A 21456-nucleotide genomic window follows, 5' to 3' on the forward strand; every position below is an offset into this window, starting at 1 on the left:
CTGACGTGGCATGAGGAAGAGCAATAAGATGGTTAAGGGACAATAAGGGACCCTAACAGCAGAGGGCCTTCATGAGCGAAGACGTGAAGCACTGGTTTGGGCAGAGGCAGGTTTATGTTAGCTATATAGAAAAAGACTGTCATGTACTGTGTGGATTTTGCAGAACAGATGCAATGCTATGACTGTCCACAAGAGGGAAGAGGGGAACTGGTTTTAGCAATCTCCATACAACCCCCAACCGAATCTATTTTTCTTTATTGCTCTTCTCCCTCTTCTCTCTTTTTCACCCTTGTTCTCTCTCTCTCTCACTCCTCTCACTCTCTCTCTCACACACACTATTCTTGTGAATGGTTCATAATGGTATAGGCTAGATTATGGATCATTATAAACTAGGCAATGCATACATATACCGTTACATGTAGGGCAGGCTACATTCTCTCTCTCTCTCTCTCCCTCTCTCTCCCTCTCTCTCAAACCCACCTGTCGACACATAAGGGCCAATCTTTCTTTCAGCTGGGAGAGCTCAGCTCTCTGCCGCTCTATCTCCGTTTCTCTCTGTCTGTCGATCTCACCGTCGTCCAATCCAGAGGAGGGTCCATTGGGTAGGCGCTGTTGTCACCGGGGAGATGGTATGGAGAAAAGGAGAGCGACGGGGAACAAGATGAATTAGACCCATCATCAGACTGTTGACCATCAAAGAGACAGACTAAAGAAGGAAAACGCATCATAACGCCAATGATTTGCTAATGTTGTTGACTTTAGGACACTAACAAACACAAACACTGGACACGACACGCATGACTCCTCCCCTTACATCTTTCCCGCCGTCCAACCCTTGTTGTCGTCTTTTAATTTGGTCTCTTAAAGAGATCACCTGCAAGAGAGGCAAATGGTGAACAAAATATATTGAACGCGTTTTCTTATTATCAAGAAATGGCCGCTATAACATGCTCTAACTAAAGATATGTATCCCGCATGGCTTTTACCTCTTGGGCGGATGCTTGTAGTTGATCCTCCAAAAGGGTCACTCTCTCAAGGGCCACGCGGAGTCGCTCTCGAACCTTACGGGCCAAACATAAGAAATGACTGAGAAACGCTGTGAAATGTGTCTGTATGGATCTTTTCCATCAAAGCAAAGAAAAGTGACTGTTGAGAGAAAGTTACAGTAGCTGCTTATGAGTTGGGATGGAGACCCCAAAATGGCAGCCTGGTCGCCCACCTTCTCATCCAAAGCCTTGTGGTGCTCAAACAGGGACTTGAGGGCCTTGAGGACCTCCACTTCACTGGAGACCCCCGCCGGGGACTGGGCCTGCCTCTTCACCACCGTCATCCTCAGACTGCGCTCGTGACGAGACACAAGACACTCCAGGTGCTCTAGTAACAACTGCGGGAGGAGAGAGCGATAAAGTGATTGAGGTAGAAGAAGAGAGTTATATTATAGATTTATATTGTAAATATCCAATATGTACATTGTTACATCATGCCAATAAAGCAAATTGAATTGAATTGAATTGAGAGAGAAAGAGAGAGGGGCAGAGAGGTAAGAGATGCAAGGATGGAGATGGAGAGAGGGGCAAAGTAAAAGGTAGAAAGACAAACAGAGTAGGAGATGGAGAGAAAGAGAAAGGAGAGGAAAAAGAAAGAAAAGGGAGGAGAGAGAAGGTAAGAGAGGCGGAGGAGGAGAGGGAGAGAGACAAGGAAAGGTGGCAGAAAGACCGAGTAAGATAGTTTAGAGGGAGTAGAGAGGGTTGGAAGAGCATAAGGTAGCAGAAAGAAACGGGGGAGAAAGGGGAAGGGGAAAAAAAAGGAGGGCAGGGGGATGGAAGGAGAAAATGTGAAAGTGAGTACTAGGGAGGAGAAGAAGGAGTATTCGAGTCGATACCACAACTATGATGGGTGAGAAAGAACAAACACATCTGCTGTGAGAGTGCTAGTGAGTAAAATGGCCGATAAACATCTTACACGCGTGTTGTTTCTCTCCGCCTTGAGCTCAGCAATCTCCTCTTCCCTCTCCAGTAGCTGCTCCCGGCAAACATTCAGCTCCTTAGTCAGCACAGCAAACTCCTGCAGAGCCCCCAAGCAACATAACATTCATGAACAATATGGGCGACCTGTAACATGCTCACATATTCACAATCAAAGTAGATGCAAAATGACAGGAAATATACTTTAATCTGCAAGGTGTGCAACCAACTCTGTAATCACACACACACACACACACACACACACACACACACACACACACACACACACACACACACACACACACACACACACACACACACACACACACACACACACACACACACACACACACACACACACACACACACACACACAGACACTATCAGTCTCAGGCTCATAACCTCCTCTGTGAACTGGCCTTCAAGGATTATATCACTGTGTTACACAATGATACTGCACTGAAATGCAATGGAGAGGCGCGAAACACTCACAGCATTGACGTGTCACTTACAGTGCTAACTGGAAACACACTGTCAACAACAGTGTGAGTCAAATGTATTGCCATCACAAGGTAATATAACATGCAACCATCGTTTAATTATTCCTTGTGATCACAAGCCTTCCGGGAAAAAAACATGATCTCTATTACTTGGAGGGGAAAAAACACCAACTTCAGCCTCATTTTGTAGGCACAAGGTTTAGAACCTTTGTAGTTGAGGCACAACAACCACTTGACTACCTTTAGACTAGAGGACTACAACGGCAACGTGTTACGCTGCAACGCAAGCCATAGTAACAATTGCATTCGGAATGCAAATCGGAGATAAGAGAAGGGGGAGTATACAGATGGTGACACAGTAGGACCGTTGGCGCTCGGCCTTCTGGGATTGGTCCTTGTTTGGGTTAAAGCTCTGAATTTCACTTGGCATCTCTTCTCATTTCCTCTTATTCCATCTCTCTCTTATTCTCGCTGTCTGACTGTATGGTCATTGGATAGACTGTGGGCTCCATTCATTAGCACTCATATTTAAAGAGTAACATACAAACATACCCTTTATCACATGGTCCAATTGGTTGTTGTGTGCTATGTATACTGTACAGTTCACATACGTTTGTTTGTTTATTGTACGGAATGTGTGCTGTGTACTTATATATGAAACGTATTAGTTCCAATCTCAAATCACAGAACGGTATTGGGGTACTGTTCCACAATCTAGTTTTCACAATAAGCTGTGTGTGTGCCCAGGTAGAGGATAGGTTAACAAATATACATTTCATCGAACCTGATTTAAATATGATCTTTTTGAGGGAGAATATACCCACTGAAGAAGATTAGCCTCCACCTACGGTGGCCATGAAGGTCAATCTAATGAAAAATATGAATATGGTACTACTGTATAATTCCCTATTAAGCTATTGCCAATAACTGTATGGTTATTACCGTGCTAAAAACCAAAAACAAAAAAATCCCTCACTCTGAGATTTAAAATGGCTAAAAGAAAATGCTGAAACAACTAAGGGAGCAAAAAAGACAAAAAGGGAACACAAGCACAAATCCTCTCCATGTGTAAGCACAATACTAGTGTGGCTATTCTAAAGAGGCAGTAGTAGAATGAATGGATGTCCCTGTCTACAGCCTATAGTTTTTTCTCTACGTGGTGGATGGAGCACAGTGATCTGTCACTACAGGGACTTCTTTCGAGCCAGCTTGGCTCTGCAACTGACACATACACACGCACGTACGAACACAATCACACACACATGCGCACACACACACACACGCGCACGCACACGCGCACACACACACACACACACACACACACACACACACACACACACACACACACACACACACACACTTAGACATGCCAATCACACTCACATGAACATATACTGACAGTACCCACACTCATACACTGATGTACTATACACAACCCCCCGTACTAGGCCTGGGTGATGTACCGTTTATACCGTATACCGGGATATTTCAAAATACCGACGGGGTTGGTGGGTGCGTGCTACGCCACTGCTTCTAACTATAAGTTAAGTATATCTATAAGCAATCTAAGATCTAATAAATGATATCCAGCTCAGGCCTCCAGCTATGCATTTGGTTTGCTAACTTGCTAGCTAAGTGGCTAGATGTCAAGATCAAGCTTCTTGGTTAGAACAGAGACATGCAAACCCCCTCCTGGATCAAGATCCCTGTTACCTAAATAGTTTTTTTTGTTTAGTTTTTTTTAAAGCGCACCCTTGTGTGCAAATTCGGGAATACAGAAACGATATGACGGTATGAAAATCTGGATATCGCCCAACTGTACCCCATACACACCCAAACACAACTGCACCACACACACACACACACACACACACACACACACACACACACACACACACACACACACACACACACACACACACACACACACACACACACACACACACACACACACACACACACACACTATACTGTACCTGTGGCAGGGCGATGGACAGCTGTCTCGAGAGGGAGTCCTTCTCGTGGCCCAGCTCTCTGAGGCGTAGCTGGGCCGTCCCAAGGCAGTCTTGGGTCTCTCTCAGGCTCTCCAACAGCCTCTCCCTCTCGGTCAGCATGTTGACCATCAGGGATTCCAGGTTCCCTGTGCTGCCCCCCTCGTCACCCCCGCCCCTGGATTCCCCTCGGCCACCGTAGCCCCCTCCCCCCATGGCCCCACCAGGGCCTGTCCCAGCCCCAACCCCAGGAGAGGAGGGGCCTCCTCCGCGCCCGTCCTCCGAAATGGTGGGCATCACCTCACACATCATCATGAGACTGGAGAGAGTGTGGTGGGCTCCGGGGAGAAAACGTCTATGTTAGGAGTGCTTGTTTACGCAAAAGCCCTGTGTGCAGGGGTTCCGTAGGTCAAAGTGCGTGTACGTGTGATTCGTGGACAGAATGTCAATCTGTTACCTCACTTGCATGCGAGCTTCTGTTTGAGCCTGTTAATCTCATCACTGAAATGACAGAGTGTAAAAAAGAGAAATCGTTGCTTTATTTCTTTGTCAAAAATAGCTTTCAACCAGTCGTGTTCAACGCTTCCTCTTCACTCTCTCTAATTTGATCTATTACCTTACTTATTTTCTCCAAAACAACACCAACAAATAGGCCTAGTGGATTTTTCTCTCTCGCAGCTTTTTCTTACTGTGCAACAATCTGGGTTTTGTTGACCATGACAGAACTAGGTGATCTTGAATGACCAAAGCAGTAAGGAAGTATCTATGGGAAACTGGGCTGTGGTTTGAGTCTAGGATTGGCTGAGGGTGAGGAAGGGGAGGGGCCGCAGGAGAGGAAGGCCCACCTTCCTACTCGGTCCACTGATTGGGTCTTCACAGCACCGGGAGCGATAGCTGAAAGAAATGAAGATAGACGAAGTGTCACACTAGGCCCACCTTAGTTAACACACTGTATACAACAATATAGAAGCTAGGCCAGTACTACTACTACCGTAAGACAATGGCACAAACAGAAACCTTGTACTGCAACTCTTTGTAAGTGTAGACAGATAATAACCCGAAATATGCAATTTAATGTACAGGGCATGGGTTGTGTTCAGCAGGGCACATGTTTTTAAATGTTTTGCAATGGAAAACAAAACAAATGGTGTTCTTATTGGACAAGTTCAGGTGGCACCTCCCCATTTCAAAATGTTTTCATCCTACTGAACATGGCCCTGTTATTGACAACATGCAGTAATGGCCCAAACACCTCAGGCTCAAGGAAGTGTGTGTTATACGTATTAGTGTATTCTCTGTGATGAACTGAGCCAAAACAAGACCGGAAGGCACCAAGCTTGTGGTTTTTTCCCCGCTTCATTGTATATATAATAAACGCACAAATATAGAAAACCCGATGCCAAATGACAATCAAAAATATTTTGGTTTCCCGGCGAGATAGTCTTTCAACAAATTCGAATGGAACTGAAAGGGAGAAGAGCCATTGAAACGAAATGTGGAAGGCGGTGAACGGTTGGACGTTCTTGACTTTTGATTCCCTTAAATTTATTCTCAACCTTTCTGTATTATGAAATGTAAATGGGATGTAAGGTATTGTATTGATGTTAATCCCCAGTTTTTTTTTTTTTCTCAAAATGATCTAAATGAAGATTTAAAAAATAATAAAATAGTTAAATATAGTCCATATAAATATGAAATAAAAGAGTGTTCAGGCTTTGTGACCACACGGACTTATGTAACGTAATCTAAAGGCAGTTCCAGAACCTCGCCTCTCCAGACCGGGGAGCACACACATGCTGGTTCTGTAGTCTTTTTGACAGAAACTAGTACTGGTACAGTAACAACAATGGGCTGTCCGGAAGACTACAACTCCCAGACTACAACTTCAAGCTTATTTCTCACACCTGTCCAGTTGGAGATAGGGCAAGTCAGGCCATCAGAACCATGAGTCAGTCTGGGTATCCACTTTAGCCAGCATTCCCTCCATGACCTGCCAGGAGGGTGATGTCTGGCTAACTGTAACCAACCCAGCACCTACTGCACCTGAGTTACTGCTGCTGCTATATCAGCCTCTTCCATCTCATCCGGGAGTGCTGAGGAGGACCACCAAGGCCCTCTGTCATGCAGTAGTCTCCAACCCTGGTCCTGGAGACCTACTGGATGTGCAGGCTTTTGTTCCAGCCCAGCAATGACACACCTGACTCAGCTCTGAGGTAGAGGAACTTAGTGATGCCCAGTGCACTGCCTGTAAAACGGGACTAGAGAGACAGACTATAGAGATGGATATTTACAGTGACACATTGATAAGCAATGCAGAACACTGCCATAAGCTCCAAGCACAAACAGACTGAACAACCAGGCATATTGGCCTTTAGCCTCTGCACTTCAGGACCAGTACTAGACATGTCCCAAGTCAGGCTCCTCCACAAAATATCATCCCGATAGTAATGTAGCAGTACTTTCCTTATATTTGTGCGGTAGGCTATTCAAACATGTTAATGGCAATACAAATAGCCGACACAAGGATACAAGGGTGACAAACCGCTCACGTTATTATATAGAGTCAAAGACAGTTGGGCTTGTGATAATATTTCCATCATTTTTTTTATAGCAAGAAAAGGACAATAGGGCCAACTGCTTCTAGGCATACTCGGCTTATGAAAGCTAGTTGGTCATCTAGCACCATGTCTTTAATGCGCCTGACACACTGACTAATATGTCATGTGGACTAATATCATCAAAGAGTTACTAAATTATCTCTGTATACTATTTATCATCCTTCTTGTCATCCTCCTCATCGTCCTCATAATCTCTGTCTACAACCCACAGCTCTCACATTGCTGGTTGTGGTTGTTCCCAGCCGAGAATAGTGAGTTATCTCATGGTTGCTCTCTACATGGCCAATTAGGAGCAGGCCCCCAATCTTGTACAGTATTAGGTTACTAAAATATAAGCTGTATACCAATGGGGGGTTAAGGGAAATATAAAATGATGGAGAGAGAGAGAGTGAGAGAGAGATGAGGAAGGAAGGAAAGAGCAAGACAGCAAAAACAGCAGACCATTGGGGCGGGGAGGAGTGTGGCTCCTGGCTTTCACTATTGCCGACAATGGAAGAAAGAGGGGCATGATCTGTTCAACATACATTTTACACTATATACACAGCAATTACACACACAGGAAAAAATACATATTTGACATTTTTACGCATTAAGGATGACTGATATGGCGGTTGTTTGTCCTGTGTCACATTATCCACAATAGCGAATACAACATAGCCTCTTCCCATCCATGTCATACCACGAAACGCAACATTGGAATCAATAACTGATTTTTGGCAGCTGGGCAGACAGAATGAAAGAAACGAAAACCAATCAAACATGCCTTTAATCGCATCCCCGACGGTGTTTCAGTGCTGAAAATGACGCGTTTGGACATGATAGGCATGGATATACCTCCATTTCTGAATGTATGGCAGAAAAAAATACGATTTGATGAAACACAAACAGCCCCAGACAACTACTACATTCGTATAAACGAATAGCCTCGACGCACTACCTGTATTTGTCCATGATTTTGAGACATGCCTATGTGCATAAAAACATCCGCAGTTTGCATTAAGATATCTCGGTGGTTAACTCTCATCATGGCATAGGCTATAGGCTACTCGGTGTATGGACAACAGAAATACACAGAACGGGTTCGAGAATTGTATGTCACACATTTCGGATACAATTTAGTCCAGAGACAAACCAGAGACGAGAATGGTGATAAGAATATTCTTGGAATTGGTTGCTTCCTAAAGGTAGCATATAGGCAACGTTTTTTTCGTTTATTATAGGCTTATAGTAAACTAGGTAATGCATATAACGGCTACATATGCTGTTAATTGTAGACAACATTATATTTATCTCTCTCTCGCTATCTCTCTCTCTCTCTCTAGGTATCACCTCACCTAACTGTATGCAAACGCAAAGGGAGCGAGCGCGCGCGCCCTAAATAAATCGCGGTGTGTGTTGCTAACGCACCTGTCAATGCCTGACATTCCGAGCATTGAATCGTTTATTTTATTTATTTCCCTCCCTCCAAAACGCTTTCCCCCTCCCTTCCTGACAATACAATAAACATAACTGGTTATCGGCTACACACAAACGCGCACACATTTTCACGGACTCATTTGGACCGTTACAATAACGCGTGCATATTTTCTCATTTCATGCCATAAAAAAAAAATGGGTTGCGAGGAGTGGTGGAAGTTCCATCCTTACCACATTCATCACGCGACATCCATATTGTTCAAATCTGACGTTAAATATTCTTCGGATCCATCTCCGCTGATTTTGCCTCTCAAAAACCCGGATATATGGTTCCCCCCGTCTCTCTCCTTTCCACAAACGGCATAAGGGAGCGGGGAGCAACGCTACATCACCTTACCATAGCATCCCCCTCTGTCGGATTGGAAGGTAATGGGTCTTAAAGAAACATTCTCTCAGCATTCTCCGCATCTCTCTGTGATTTACGCGCGCGCGCACACACGCACGTGCACACACACACACACAGGCCAAACAAACACCTGATTAATTATAGTCTACAGTAAATGGCTACGAGAGACAGCTAGGCCATGTTGACAGACAGACAAACTTAACCATCGTACATGGACCACACCATGCATAATGCATAATATGATAAGAACCTAACAAATGAAAGTGAACACGGTGTGCATTAGGCTAGTTAGCCTATAGTTTATAGCCCTTCTTAGACACATATCAGCTGTGTTCTGGTGTTACAAATGTGCACGATTTGACTGCACCAGATAAGTCATTGTTGGGATGGTGTTACCATATCAGAATTAGGCCACAGCTATGAGGAAGTGCAGTGCAAACATCAAAAGCTATGTGCTACTTATACAAACAACCATTTTAGTTTGGAACATAGGCCATGGTATTTGTATTTTCATTAGAAAACACATATTTATGTTACTAATATTATGCAGGAGGAAGTCTTTTTTTCTTTTAAGACATGCATGACACAAAAGTATGGGAAACAATCCATTCCGTACTGAGTATGGTAAGAAAACCAATACAGACAATACAATATGACAAGAATGCTATTCTATGTTTATTATATCAAGTGAGCAGTTTGTACATTTAGTTATCATGTTGTTTTATGGGTATGTTGACGTGGAAGTAGAATCATATATCATGTATATTCAGCACACTACCCTATATTCCATTTCACAGCATGTTCCTCAGAAATAAATAAACAAACAAGACATTGTTTGATATATACATTTATGAAGATATTGATAGCGTATCTCAGGTAAACGGATAAGCTGGGTTGAGTTTGGCAGAGTCAAAACAGAAGGGAGGAAGCCCGGCAAGAGGTGATGTAATGTGTTCTCAGACAATGATGTCATCGACTGAGACACAGCAAGGATTTAAAGTGACAAAGGCATTATTAAAAACCCAGTTCAATTCTGCGTTGGGCCTGGTCAGAGAAGAGTTAATCAGAGGAGTAGCAGTCTAGAGGACCAGTGTTGAGGAAAGAAAGCGCTATTGATGGAAATATGTCATATATATTCGTAATATTATAATAATACAGCCTTAGTGCAACATATGGTAATGCCGGACATATGTTTATTAATTAGGACATTTGAGATACAAAACGCGAGCACAATTCATGTTATATAGTGAGAACAATAATACGTGTTATTGGTGAACAATGAACAACCATCCAACTGTGATACATAGGGGTATATTTGCTCAGTGTTAGATATGTAAACTGGGTGGAATAACTGTGTAACCTCGGCCCTTTGACATGTACTGTGCATTAGTTTATTGCTAGTACTGTACCCTACATTGTATTCATACTGCATATGATCACAGTATATACGCATATACAGGTCTTATGGTGAATTCCATTTTCTGTTGGTAGCATATCCTGATCATCGATCTCTTTTCTGATCATACACTTTTCCAGGACATAACATTTCAAATAACTTTAGATGTTTAACTGTTTTCATTGGTAAGCATCATCATCATTCTCCTTTCCCAGATATCTCTCTTCCCTTCTCCTCAGTACACTATTTCTCTCTATCACTTTCATACCCCCCCCCCCCCCCCCCCCCCCCATCTTGCTCACTCCAGTCTCTATTGTCCTACATCTTCCTTGTCATCCTCCATCTTCGTAGTCCCTCTATAAACTTGTCCGCAGTACAGTTACTCTGCCTCTTCCAAATGAGGCACTTCGATCCGCCCTTCCCTCCTCGTATAGGCCTAGCGAATTGGTTTTGGATAGGCTACATCTTTTTTGGACCGCGTCGCCTCTCTCTCCACTTAAACTGCTATTGGCCACCTTCAACTCTCCAGCTCCCTCCTGTTCTACCTTCATATCTACTGTTCCACGATTCTCTTGTCCTGTTTCTGCCCATCCACGCATATCCATAAAGGGGGCCTGTTCTGATTCAGGATGATTCGACGATTCGGGATTAGGTTTCCTCGATTCCTGACTTTGCATGATTTTCCCTTGACTCTCCTGAATGGGTTCCTCTGTTGCTTTGGGCAAAGCGTCATTGTCCGATATCTCTTCATAGATGCATAGGTCACGTCCTGGTTTGGATGAGACGCACGATGTTTGATTAGCAGATAGTGGTGCGTTCCGGTCCTTAGATGTTAAATCTTGCTGCTGATTGGTTGTAGTGATGTCTCCACTATCGTCTGTGGCTGTACCATAACTTTTGGAGGATTCTGAAGGGTGGCAACCTTCAATTTGTTGGTCTGTTGGTCTTACCACCCTATAGGTCACTTCATCTGCTGTTGAAATCTCATTGGTTGCCCCCTCAATCTCTTCTCCCTGATTGGATACTGATTGTCCATCAGTCATTGTAATGTCCGTGTCTGACAGATTGATGTCACTTGTGATTTTATAGAAGAGTGAATGATTTTCCAACATTTTCTCTAAACTTTCACTTACAGAAAATGTGTCACCATTGGAATCAGTTCCTGCGTCATGAGATGTTGGCTCATTGTCCACATTCAAGGTTTCCTTTTGGCACAATGACTCTATTCCGTGGTCGCGTAAAGGTATGAACTCTCGCCACTGATTGGTTGAGAGGAACCATTCTGCTTTCAGGTTGGTGGACAGAGAACTGCTTTCAACGTGATAGGATGAGAGTTCCTTTTGGTCTTCTTCCTGTTCTTTGTCATCACACCTCTTGAATTGCAGGCCTCCGTCAGTTTGGTATACAGTCATCGAGGAGATCTTATTGGAGGAAGTGGATGGTTCCTTTTCTTTTTTACATTTCATGATACCCTTTCTGTCACCGTGACCTTTGTGCTGTGTTTTGTTCCCAATATGACCCTCATGACCTTTCATATGCCCCTTCCCCTCATCTTCATAAAGAGGTTTCTCTCCAGGGGTCGGAGGTTCTACCGTCCTGTTACTACGTAGAACCCTCCCGTCACTATGACACCAGCCTCCGCAGACATCCTCATAAGGCCCAGAAACTGAAAAGTACAAACATTTCTGGAATTGGTGTGATTCTCTGACAGTAGAAGAGAGTAGACTGTATAATTACCGAGAGCAACGTAGCAGAAAGGGCAAACTTTCAGCATACATTTATCAGAATAACTCTATCACATCAAGCCAGCCTGAGTGTTTGTACTTAGGCATTATGAGTGATTCAGAGGGGTTGGGTTAAATGCGGAAGACACATTTCAGCTGAATGCATTCAGTTGTACAACGGACTACGTATCCCCCTTTCCCTTACCTGGCATCTCCCGGTTCTTTCTGGCCTTGTCATAGGTCTTCTGTGTAGAAGGGGTGTTGTGGAGCTCCTGTCTCTCCATCCTGGTCAGTGGATGTCCGGGCACCACGGCACTCTCTCTGACTGCACTAAGTGAGAGAGGGGAGGAGATTCAGAGGGAGAGAGAGAGAGAGAGAGAGAGAGAGAGAGAGAGAGAGAGAGAGAGAGAGAGAGAGAGAGAGGGGGGAGGGAAAGAGAGAGAGAGGCAGAGGGACAAAAAGAGGAGGTGGAAGGAAAGCCCTGAGATTAAAGCTAGATTCGTAGATGCATGCAAACTCATACAAAAAAAAAACACATGACAAGAACGTATAGCAACACAGAGACAGGTATACACAATCTATCAGTGGAGGCTGGTGGGAGGAGCTATAGGAGGACCGGCTCACTGTAATGGCTGGAATGGAGTAAATGGAACAGAGTCAAACGTGGCTTTCATGTGTTTAATGTGTTTAATACCTTTACATTTATTCAATTCCAGCCATTACAATGACCCCCGTCCTCCCATAGCTCCCCCCACCAGCCTCCACTGCAATCTATCTATGTACAGTATAATATATAGAGTAATTGATATCCCTTCTAATAAGTGTCTCTCTACATAGTGAAACACACTGAGCTGTCACAGAAGGGATTCATCATAACACACACACACACACACACACACACACACACACACACACACACACACACACACACACACACACACACACACACACACACACACACACACACACACACACACACACACACACACACACACACACACACACAATGAACCCCACCTCCGGATGACTCTCTCCCTGATCCTCTCCACACGTCTCAGTTTGGCCTCTCTCTGCTCAGGGGTGAGGCAGAGGTCAGGGTCCGGGGCAGATGTTAGGAGAGTGGCGTGTCCCTCAACCTGTGACATGAAAGCCACAATCCTGAGTCTTTGTCCGTATTTCATGAGGCATTCATAAGTTATATTCTTTCGGAATCAATGGGTGTATATCATTACTTGAAATCGCAGTTGAACAGAAGGAAATCTTCCAAATTGTGACTTTGACCTATGTGGCATGGTTAACTGTACAATAGTAAAAGGTGAAACTGTCATTAGGGATGATCTAATGAGGGGAGGACGGCTCACAATAACGTCCGGAACGGAGCGAATGGAATGGCATCAAACACCTGGAAACCATGGAAACCATGTGATTGATGTATTTGATACCATTCCGCTCCAGCCATTACCACGAGCCCGTCCTCTCCAATTAAGGTGCCACCAGCCTCCTGTGGCGTCACAGTTGTTTGGCGATCACTGGCTAATTAGTTTGTAAAAAGCCTTTATTAGAATGCGACTCGTGTTTCATAACTGAAATAAGAGATGAGGTGAAATGAACTGTACTCATCTCACCTTCTCTTCCTCCCTCTGACATCCTCCCAACACTTCTCTTGTAGTGTCATGACCCCCATCCTCCTTTCTTACCCTGGGATCAGAGGCACCGCCTCCATTAGAGGCCACACCCCCATTGCCCACAACGGCCCGGTCTTGACCCTGCTGGGGCCTCGGGGCCTCCACAGCAGACTCTGTGTTGGACGCCTCTTTCCAGGGGTCCTCTCTGGAGGATCTGGTGGTGACACTGTGGCTCTGCTGGGCCCTAGTTGCATTGAGCCCATAGGAGTTCTGCTCTTGCCTCGCTGAAGCTAGCTCCTGTAGAGCCCTAGCCAACCGTTTGGCCGGCGGCTGCTCCTGGCTCATCTCTCTCATCTCTGCCTGGGACCAACTGGAATTTTTATCAGGCATCTCGAATAACTGCCTTCTAGGCGCTTTCTGGAGTATTTGCTTGCTTTGCTCTGTCAGTCTTCCTGGAGGAATCTGCTCAGGCAGCGGAGTGGCCAACTCGGGAGGGGGGTCCTCGACAGAAACGCGTCGGGCAATCAGAGAGGAAGGCAAGACGGCTGTGAGGACTCTAGTCACCCTCAGAGGAAAGGGGGCCTAAAACAAAAAAATTACTCATTCACATGTATAGGCCTGCATATATACATACAGTATATGAAGTTTATTTCCAAATATTATTCACACGTTTTTCACATGTGTTTTTTCACTAGAAAGGATTGCTTATGGGTACCTTCAGGTGTGTGTAAAATATTACTGTTCTAAGATTTTTTATTCATAGATTAGATTAAACTCTACACATCCATTGTTTAGCTGGAATGGAACGTTTGTATACTGTATATTTGACACAGTGCCTTCAGAAAGTATTCATACACCACATTTTGTTGTGTTACAGCCTGAATTCAAAATTGATTAATTAAATCAAAAAAATTCTCAGCAATCTATACACAATGCCCCATAACGACAAAGTGAAAACATGTTTTTAGAATTGGTTTAAATTGTATTGGAAATTAAATATCTAATTTACATAAGTATTCACATCACTGAGTCAATACATGTTAGAATCATCTTTGGCAGCGATTACAGCTGTGAGTCTTTCTGGGTCTCTAAGAGCTTCGCATACCAGGATTGTACAATATTGTTCAAGCTCTGTCAAATTGGTAGACCGCTGCGCCACTCGGGAGGCCATTCTGTCGTTTTTTTTATCCCCCCTAAAAATCCCTAGTCCTAGCCGATGACAAACATGCCCATAACAGGATGCAGTCACCACCATGCTTGAAAATATGGAGAGTGGTACTCAGTGATGTGTTGTGTTGAATTTGCCCCAAACATAACGCTTTATATTCAGGAAATAAAGTTAATTTCTTTGCCACATTTTTTGCAGTTTTCCATTAGTGCCTTATTGCAAACAGGATGCATGTTTTGGAGTATTATTATTCTGTACAGGCATCCTTCTTTTCACTCTGTCATTTATGTTAGTATTGTGGAGTAACTACAGTGTTGTTGATCCATCCTCAGTCCTCCTATCACAGCAATTAAACTGTAACTGTTTTAAAGTCACCATTGGTGTCACGCCCTGACCTTAGAGATCCTTTATTCTCTATTTTGGGTTGGGTCAGGGTGTGACTAGGGTGGGCATTCTAGTTTCTTTATTTCTAGGTTGGCTTGATATGGTTCCCAATCAGAGGCAGCTGTCTATCGTTGTCTCTGATTGGGGATCATATTTAGGCAGCCTTTTCCCACCTGTTTGTTGTGGGATCTTGTTTGTGTATAGTTGCCTTGAGCACTGCATAGCTTCACGTTCGTTTTGTTCTTTATTGTTTTTTGCCGGTTCACGTAATAAAGATGATGAACCCAAACCACGCTGCATGTTGGTCCGATTCTTACAACAACGAGCGTGACAATTGGCCTCATGGTGAAATCTTAGAGTGGTTTCCGTCCTCTCTGGCAACTGAGTTAGGAAGGACGCCTGTATCTTTGTAGTGACTGGGTGTATTGATACACCATCTAAAGTGTAATTAATAACTTCATCATGCTCAAAGGGATATTCAATGTCTTCTTTTTTATTTTTACCCGTCTACCAATAGGTGCCCTTCTTTGCGAGGCTTTGGAAAACCTACCTGGTCTTTGTGGTTGAAACTATGTTTGAAATTCACTGCTTGACTGAGGGACATTGCAGTCCATGCAACTTATGTTGCACTTGTTAAGCAGAATTTTACTGCTGAATATATTTAGGCTTGCCATAATAAGGGAGTTAAATACTTATTGACTCAAGACATTTTAGCTTTTCATTTTTTATAAAAATAAAATAATTTCTAAAAACATAATTCCACTTATGGGTTATTGAGTGTAGACCAGTGACACAAAATCTAAATGTAATACATTTTAAATTCAGGCTGTAACACAACTAAATGTGAAAAAAGTCAAGGGGTGTGAATACTTTCTGAAGGCACTGTATGTGGTTGTCCCACCTAGCTATCTTAAAATCAATGCACTAACTGTAAGACGCTTTGGATAAGAGAGTCTGCAAAATAACTCAAATGTCAAATGTAAATGTTTTACACACAGATCTCATATTATTGATTATTTTAATTCTATGGATATATAGCGTCTTGGAATGAAACTTCAGATTAACATACAATATGTGTACACTGAGTGGACAAATCATTAGGAACACTCTTTCCATGACAGACTGACCAGGTGAATTCAGGTGAAAGCTATGATCCCTTATTGATGTCCCTTGTTAAATCCACTTCAGTCAGTGTAAATGAAGGGGGGGGGGGGGGGACAGGTTAAAGAAGGATAAGCGCTGAGACAATTAAGACATGGATTGTGTATACGTGCCATTCAGAGGGATAATGGGCAAGACAAAATGTAAATGCCTTTGAAAAGGATGTCTGATAGTACGTGCCAGGCGCACCGGTTTGTGTCAAGAACAACAACGCTGCTGGGTTTTTCACACTCAACAGCTTTCCTGTGTGTGTCAAGAATGGTCCACCATTCAAAGGACATCCAGCCAACTTGACACAACTGTGGGAAGCATTGGAGTCAACATGGGCCAGCATCCCTGTGGAACACTTTCGACACCTTGTAGAGTCCATGCCTAGATGAATTGAGGCTGTTCTGAGGGCAACTCAACTCAATATTAGGAAGGTTTTCCGTAATGTTTGGTATACTCAGCGCACTGTATATATCCATACAATGTTGGGATCATAGGTTCACATACATAATGGATCACACATAAATCCATTACACACTAATCCTCATAGAACCAACCTCTTCTTTCGGTTCTGAACTTTGATACTGGGTTTGGCTGGTGGGACCGGACATGGGCGGTTTCCTCCGACTGGCTACCCTTTCCTGGTGTCTCCTCATCCTCTCAATCTGCTCCTCTTCACTCATCCTTCCCTTCTGAGGGGAAAAGAAGGAGGCTTTAGTACAACGTGTACGACTCCAATGCACAGAAGTCATAACTGGTTGCCGGGAACGACGAAGAATGCCAGAGCATGCATCAGTAATAGTGCTAATAGAAAATCTGTGATATTGTGTGTGTGGGAGAGAGAGAGAGAGAGAGAGAGAGAGAGAGAGAGAGAGAGAGAGAGAGAGAGAGAGAGAGAGAGAGAGAGAGAGAGAGAGAGAGAGAGAGAGAGAGAGAGAGAGAGAGAGAGGAAAACTACAGCGAGAACCACAGAGCCGTGTGTCTCTGCTTCCCTCTGTTGACTGTCAGGGATATTGCAACATGCCCTAATTGTAAGGAATCTGATCAAGACAATAAGAAAATGCAGGTTGGCATTTACTGAGATGACTCATGTGCTGAAGGAAGCTCTGCAGAGTTGTCACTAGCTGGCACAACCGCGAAGTCATACAATCTTATTTTAAACCTAACCTTAACCACAAGGTTTAAAATCATGGCGCTTGCAACGCCAGGGTTGAGGGTTTGAATCCAACAGGGGACCAACATGAAATAGTATGAAAAATGTGTACACTCACTACTGTAAGTCGTTCTGGATAAAAGCGTCTGCTAAATGACTAAAATGTAAATGTAAACCTTAACCACACTGCTAACCGTAATGTCTAACCTTATATTAAGACTAAAAAGATCATTTTTGTTTTCATGAATTTATCGATGTAGCCCATTTTGACTTTGCAGCTGGCACATCAAGCGTAAACCACCCAGTCCTACCTCCAGGGCAAAACTCATGACAATAAGAGTCAACTTGCTACCTTGTTTTTGAATTTGGCTTTGAATATATATTTTTTAACCTTTCAGTTACTGTATTCGTATTCCATCAAGTGATTTGCATTTGAAAAAGGTGCAGATGGTGGAGACGTAGATTAATTAGACAATCTTACTTTATTTGTGGTGTCTGGTGTGGACCATCTTGAACTAGACTGAGATTCTGTGGGTGACAGAGATCGAGGGAATGAGGGAAAAGGAGTGTATAAGAAATAGTAATTGATAACATGAAGAAAACCTGACAAAGAAAATACAGTACAATGGACCACCATCAGAAGGGATGATTGTCTCCAAGGCAATTAAATAACCATTAAGTCTATGCTGCTGTTTGCCATAGTTATACCATACCGATACACTCTTAGAAAAAGGATTCCAAAAGTGTTCTTCGGCTAGTCCCCATAGGAGAACCCTTTTTGGTTCCAGGTAGAACCATTTTGGGTTCCAGGTATTACCCCTCTGTGGAAATGGTTCTACATAGAACCGAAAAGGCTTCTACCTGGAATTAAAAAAGGGTTCTTCAAAGGTGTTCTCCTATTGGGGACAGCCGAAGAACCCTTTTTAGGTTCTAGATAGCACCTTTTTTCCCCCTAAGAGTGTAGATAGGTAGTTCAAGTACTTGATAGTCATAGACATAGTCGTAAACCCCATATCATACTAGCTACCTGATGTCTCTCTCTGTGTCCTGTCACCATGGAGATCAGATTGGCTGTTTCCTCTTCTGTCCAATGGATCTCCTGGGCCACCGTAAATGCCCTGGAGTACATACACAGAGATCCCGGAGGGAGTTTCCACTATTGCTAGATCTACAAAATGGAGTGCAAGTGCCCAATTTGGGACAAGGGTAGAAAATCCGGATGCAACCTATGTCTCTCTCTATACTCACCTCGTAATTCGGATCCGTCCACACATGCCCCTGGTCTCTTCCCTGATTGGTGTCTTGGAGCTCCTGGGGTAAAGGGGGGCGGGCCGGAGGCTCTGATTCCACCCCCTGACAAAATCATAAACATCATTAACCAATCAAAGCTTATTGTTTGGTATCATTACACCAACAGCGCCCGTATGAGAACATTGAATCATAAGCCTGATCCAATATCCCTTTGGATAAATTGACAGAGTGCAGAGACCCCACTCTGTATTGGTATCATTCCACAGCACTATAGTAACTTACTAGGACACTGGTATTGTAGTATGGTAGTCGTACTGTACCGTTGGCAATCCACTCGGCATCCTCTCTGTTGGAGATCCAGGGGTCCCCGGGTGGGAGGATGACTTCTGGAATACTCCTGTGGGAACTGAGAAAAGACACACACGAGGTGAAGAGAATAAGTTGATACAAGAGCCATACTGTACACGGTATCTCTATATATCTGCCTCTGGTTGCTCCCTCTTTCAATGTGTACATACCTTATTCATTCCTAAGCATGAGCAATATGAGGAAATGTTCAGACAAAGTAGGAGTGTTTCTGACAGTTACCTGTGTGCATCTGGAAGCCCAGCAGGACCCGGAAGTTATCCCTGTTGACCCTGAGTCCAGAGAGGATGTCGTCCATCATCCACAGCTCTCTCTGGGCCTGGGACTGCTCCTGAGGAGGGACAAGGGTGAGAGGAACTTTTTCTACACAATTTAACAAAAACCATGGCCCTTCTAACCAGTTGTTTTTAGAACAACAAAAATGGCCACATTCATCAAGCTAGGTAAGATATCATTATTAAACATGTTTAATAATTAAGGTTTCTTCCTAGGTTCTGGCCTTTCTAGGGAGTTTTTCCCAGCGTTCTACATCTGCATTGCTTGCTGTTTGGGGTTTTAGGCTGGGTTTCTGTACAGCACTTTGTGACACCGGCTGATGTAAAAAGGGCTTCATAAACACATTTGATTGATTGATTGAAATTTGACAATATTAACAATGTCGATGATTGATGAAAGACCGAACTAGGTCAAACGTAATTCAAAGGCCAAATCAATTCTAATTAACCTCAAACCAAGTCTTTGAGTTGATTTGGTTCATGCAACGTTGAACACGGTGAGCTTGCCCCTATCAATTTTTTTTGTCCCCAAGTTTTTTTTCCTGGCCCCATAGACTTCTTTCAGGGTACATGGGAAAATAGAAGTTGAAAAAAGTGACAATGACATTTTATTGGGTCCCTTCAAAAACACCCATTGAAACACCTTAGCCCTGGAACAACATGTAGGCTAGTTTCGTACCGTCAGCACATCGTCAAATAACGTGCTCAGAAGGAGGAGTTCTTGGCCGAGTCGTGTGATTTAGCCTGCATTTTGCGATGACGTCGGTCTATCAGGTTTAACAAGCATCTTTATTAGTGCTTTGATTGATAAGTACTTTTTAGGGATGGTGAGAACCAGATGTGGCAGACCTTTCCAATGCTGCAGTACAGTACATTCCTCTGAATACTACGTGTTTTCTGTATTATGTCACTACCCTATTAACACGTATTAGTTTTTATGATAGTGATAAGATGGACCGTCACACTATTGTACTGTCTATTTTGGGACACATCGGTGGTATCCGAAACAATGTGTACAAATGTTTTGATGAAACGTTTTCAATCTGGCCTTATAAATAACACAAATATCTGTCTAATCAGGTTATGGCAAATTTCAGTCTGAATGAAGTTTTCTTTTGAAGTGACTGAAATGCGTCAGACATGTGTTGGAAAGTTCAGGAAAGCAGAAGGAAGATCATCAGGCAATCATTGTGTATTTCGTCTTTCCCAAAATGTTTGGTTTAAAAGCATGCTGGCGGTGCTTTTTGTATTACTGTGAAATAATAAAACTGGACGGGGACGAAAATTGAATTTCAGAATGTCGCGGGGACCCGTCAGGAATATACCTCATGTGGGTGAAACCGGCACTTATGGGTATGGGAAACATTTTATGAGTTGCAGTGTACTAAATCCAATTCAAGAACATTGCAATAATATAAATGTTATAAGAGAACAAGAGAATCTGTGAAGTGTCACAAAACCGAGGAGTTTATACTTGTGGCATCCCGAAATTACAGACGTGCTGCAGGTGTGATCTGAACACAGACAGCTCGCTCTCCATCCTCTCATACTGGCTCCACACTCTATCCATTTCCTGTACCAAAAAAGTAAACAAATGTACTTCAATTAGGGGTTAAGAAATCAAGTTGACATTCATAATACGATCTTGCTGATGTGGATATCAATGAACATTTTTTGTTTAACACTAGTACATTATAAAATCATAAACAATTCGTAAAAAAAAAAAGGTATCAGCTCCATCACCAATGAGACGTCACACATCCTTGCTCGGATAGTGACCAGTTCTTCCTGGAGCAAAGCCTTCTGGGTGAGTGCTCCTTCCTGTCCTCGGAGTCCTTGCTTCCTCCACTCATCCAGTTGCAGCCTGGTCATCTCTAAGGCGCACTGGACACTGTCCTATCAGAGAGGGAGAGATGGGAAGGGTGAAAAAGTTTGCACAATACATACCACACCGTCGTAATACACGGAAGGATTGTAGAAGCTTCCAAAGGTAGAAGTTTGGGGTGCGACAATAGGTGCTATAATGGAAAATGTCACCAGATTAAGCCATTGACTACACAGTCAAGTCAA

The 21456-nt window shown here is 43.4% G+C and overlaps 2 protein-coding genes across 11 annotated transcripts in view; both read right to left on the reverse strand.

Annotated features, from left to right (window-relative positions):
- The window catches only part of LOC129855572 (liprin-alpha-3-like), a 56239-nt gene extending 47263 nt beyond the window's left edge, over positions 1 to 8976 (reverse strand). For 4 of the 7 annotated variants that reach the window (XM_055923422.1, XM_055923405.1, XM_055923386.1 and 1 more), the window contains exons 1-7: positions 8721 to 8972; positions 4441 to 5349; positions 1963 to 2064; positions 1220 to 1384; positions 987 to 1061; positions 815 to 874; positions 481 to 609 (exon numbers count right to left, since the gene is read on the reverse strand). In XM_055923422.1, the coding sequence (XP_055779397.1) occupies positions 481 to 609; positions 815 to 874; positions 987 to 1061; positions 1220 to 1384; positions 1963 to 2064; positions 4441 to 4770 (861 nt within the window). In that variant the 5' untranslated portion in view covers positions 4771 to 5349; positions 8721 to 8972. Of the gene's footprint in view, positions 1 to 480; positions 610 to 814; positions 875 to 986; positions 1062 to 1219; positions 1385 to 1962; positions 2065 to 4440; positions 5350 to 8720 lie in introns of all 7 variants that reach the window. The other 3 variants (XM_055923396.1, XM_055923429.1, XM_055923413.1) reach the window with 3 other exon arrangements.
- Positions 8977 to 10567: 1591 nt separating this feature from the next.
- On the reverse strand, positions 10568 to 21278 carry LOC129855602 (pleckstrin homology domain-containing family A member 7-like). 4 transcript variants are annotated; one of them, XM_055923450.1, is made up of 12 exons: positions 21130 to 21278; positions 20861 to 20959; positions 19334 to 19442; positions 19066 to 19151; positions 18743 to 18847; positions 18522 to 18612; positions 17976 to 18022; positions 16899 to 17030; positions 13641 to 14222; positions 13033 to 13151; positions 12221 to 12345; positions 10568 to 11957 (listed from the first exon to the last, which is right to left on the reverse strand). In XM_055923450.1, the coding sequence occupies exons 1-12, from the start codon at positions 21256 to 21258 to the stop codon at positions 10648 to 10650; spliced, it is 2934 nt and encodes a 977-aa protein (XP_055779425.1). In that variant the 5' UTR covers positions 21259 to 21278; the 3' UTR covers positions 10568 to 10647. The 4 variants fall into 4 exon arrangements, with proteins under 4 accessions (XP_055779425.1, XP_055779435.1, XP_055779416.1 ...); XM_055923460.1 differs by having other exon boundaries at positions 13713 to 14222; positions 16899 to 17033; XM_055923441.1 differs by having other exon boundaries at positions 16899 to 17033.
- Between the last annotated feature and the right edge of the window lie 178 nt (positions 21279 to 21456).

Source organism: Salvelinus fontinalis, chromosome 1, assembly GCF_029448725.1.
Source record: "Salvelinus fontinalis isolate EN_2023a chromosome 1, ASM2944872v1, whole genome shotgun sequence".
Taxonomy (NCBI): Eukaryota; Metazoa; Chordata; class Actinopteri; order Salmoniformes; family Salmonidae; genus Salvelinus; species Salvelinus fontinalis.

Coding starts and splice junctions, on each gene's coding strand:
- LOC129855602 (XM_055923441.1), bottom strand. CDS start 21,258: ATGACCAGGCTGCAACTGGATGAGTGGAGGAAGCAAGGACTCCGAGGA. Junction 20,960..21,129: donor GGATGTGTGACGTCTCATTG/GTGATGGAGCTG, acceptor TTTTTGGTACAG/GAAATGGATAGAGTGTGGAG. Junction 18,848..19,065: donor TGCCGAGTGGATTGCCAACG/GTACAGTACGAC, acceptor TGATTTTGTCAG/GGGGTGGAATCAGAGCCTCC.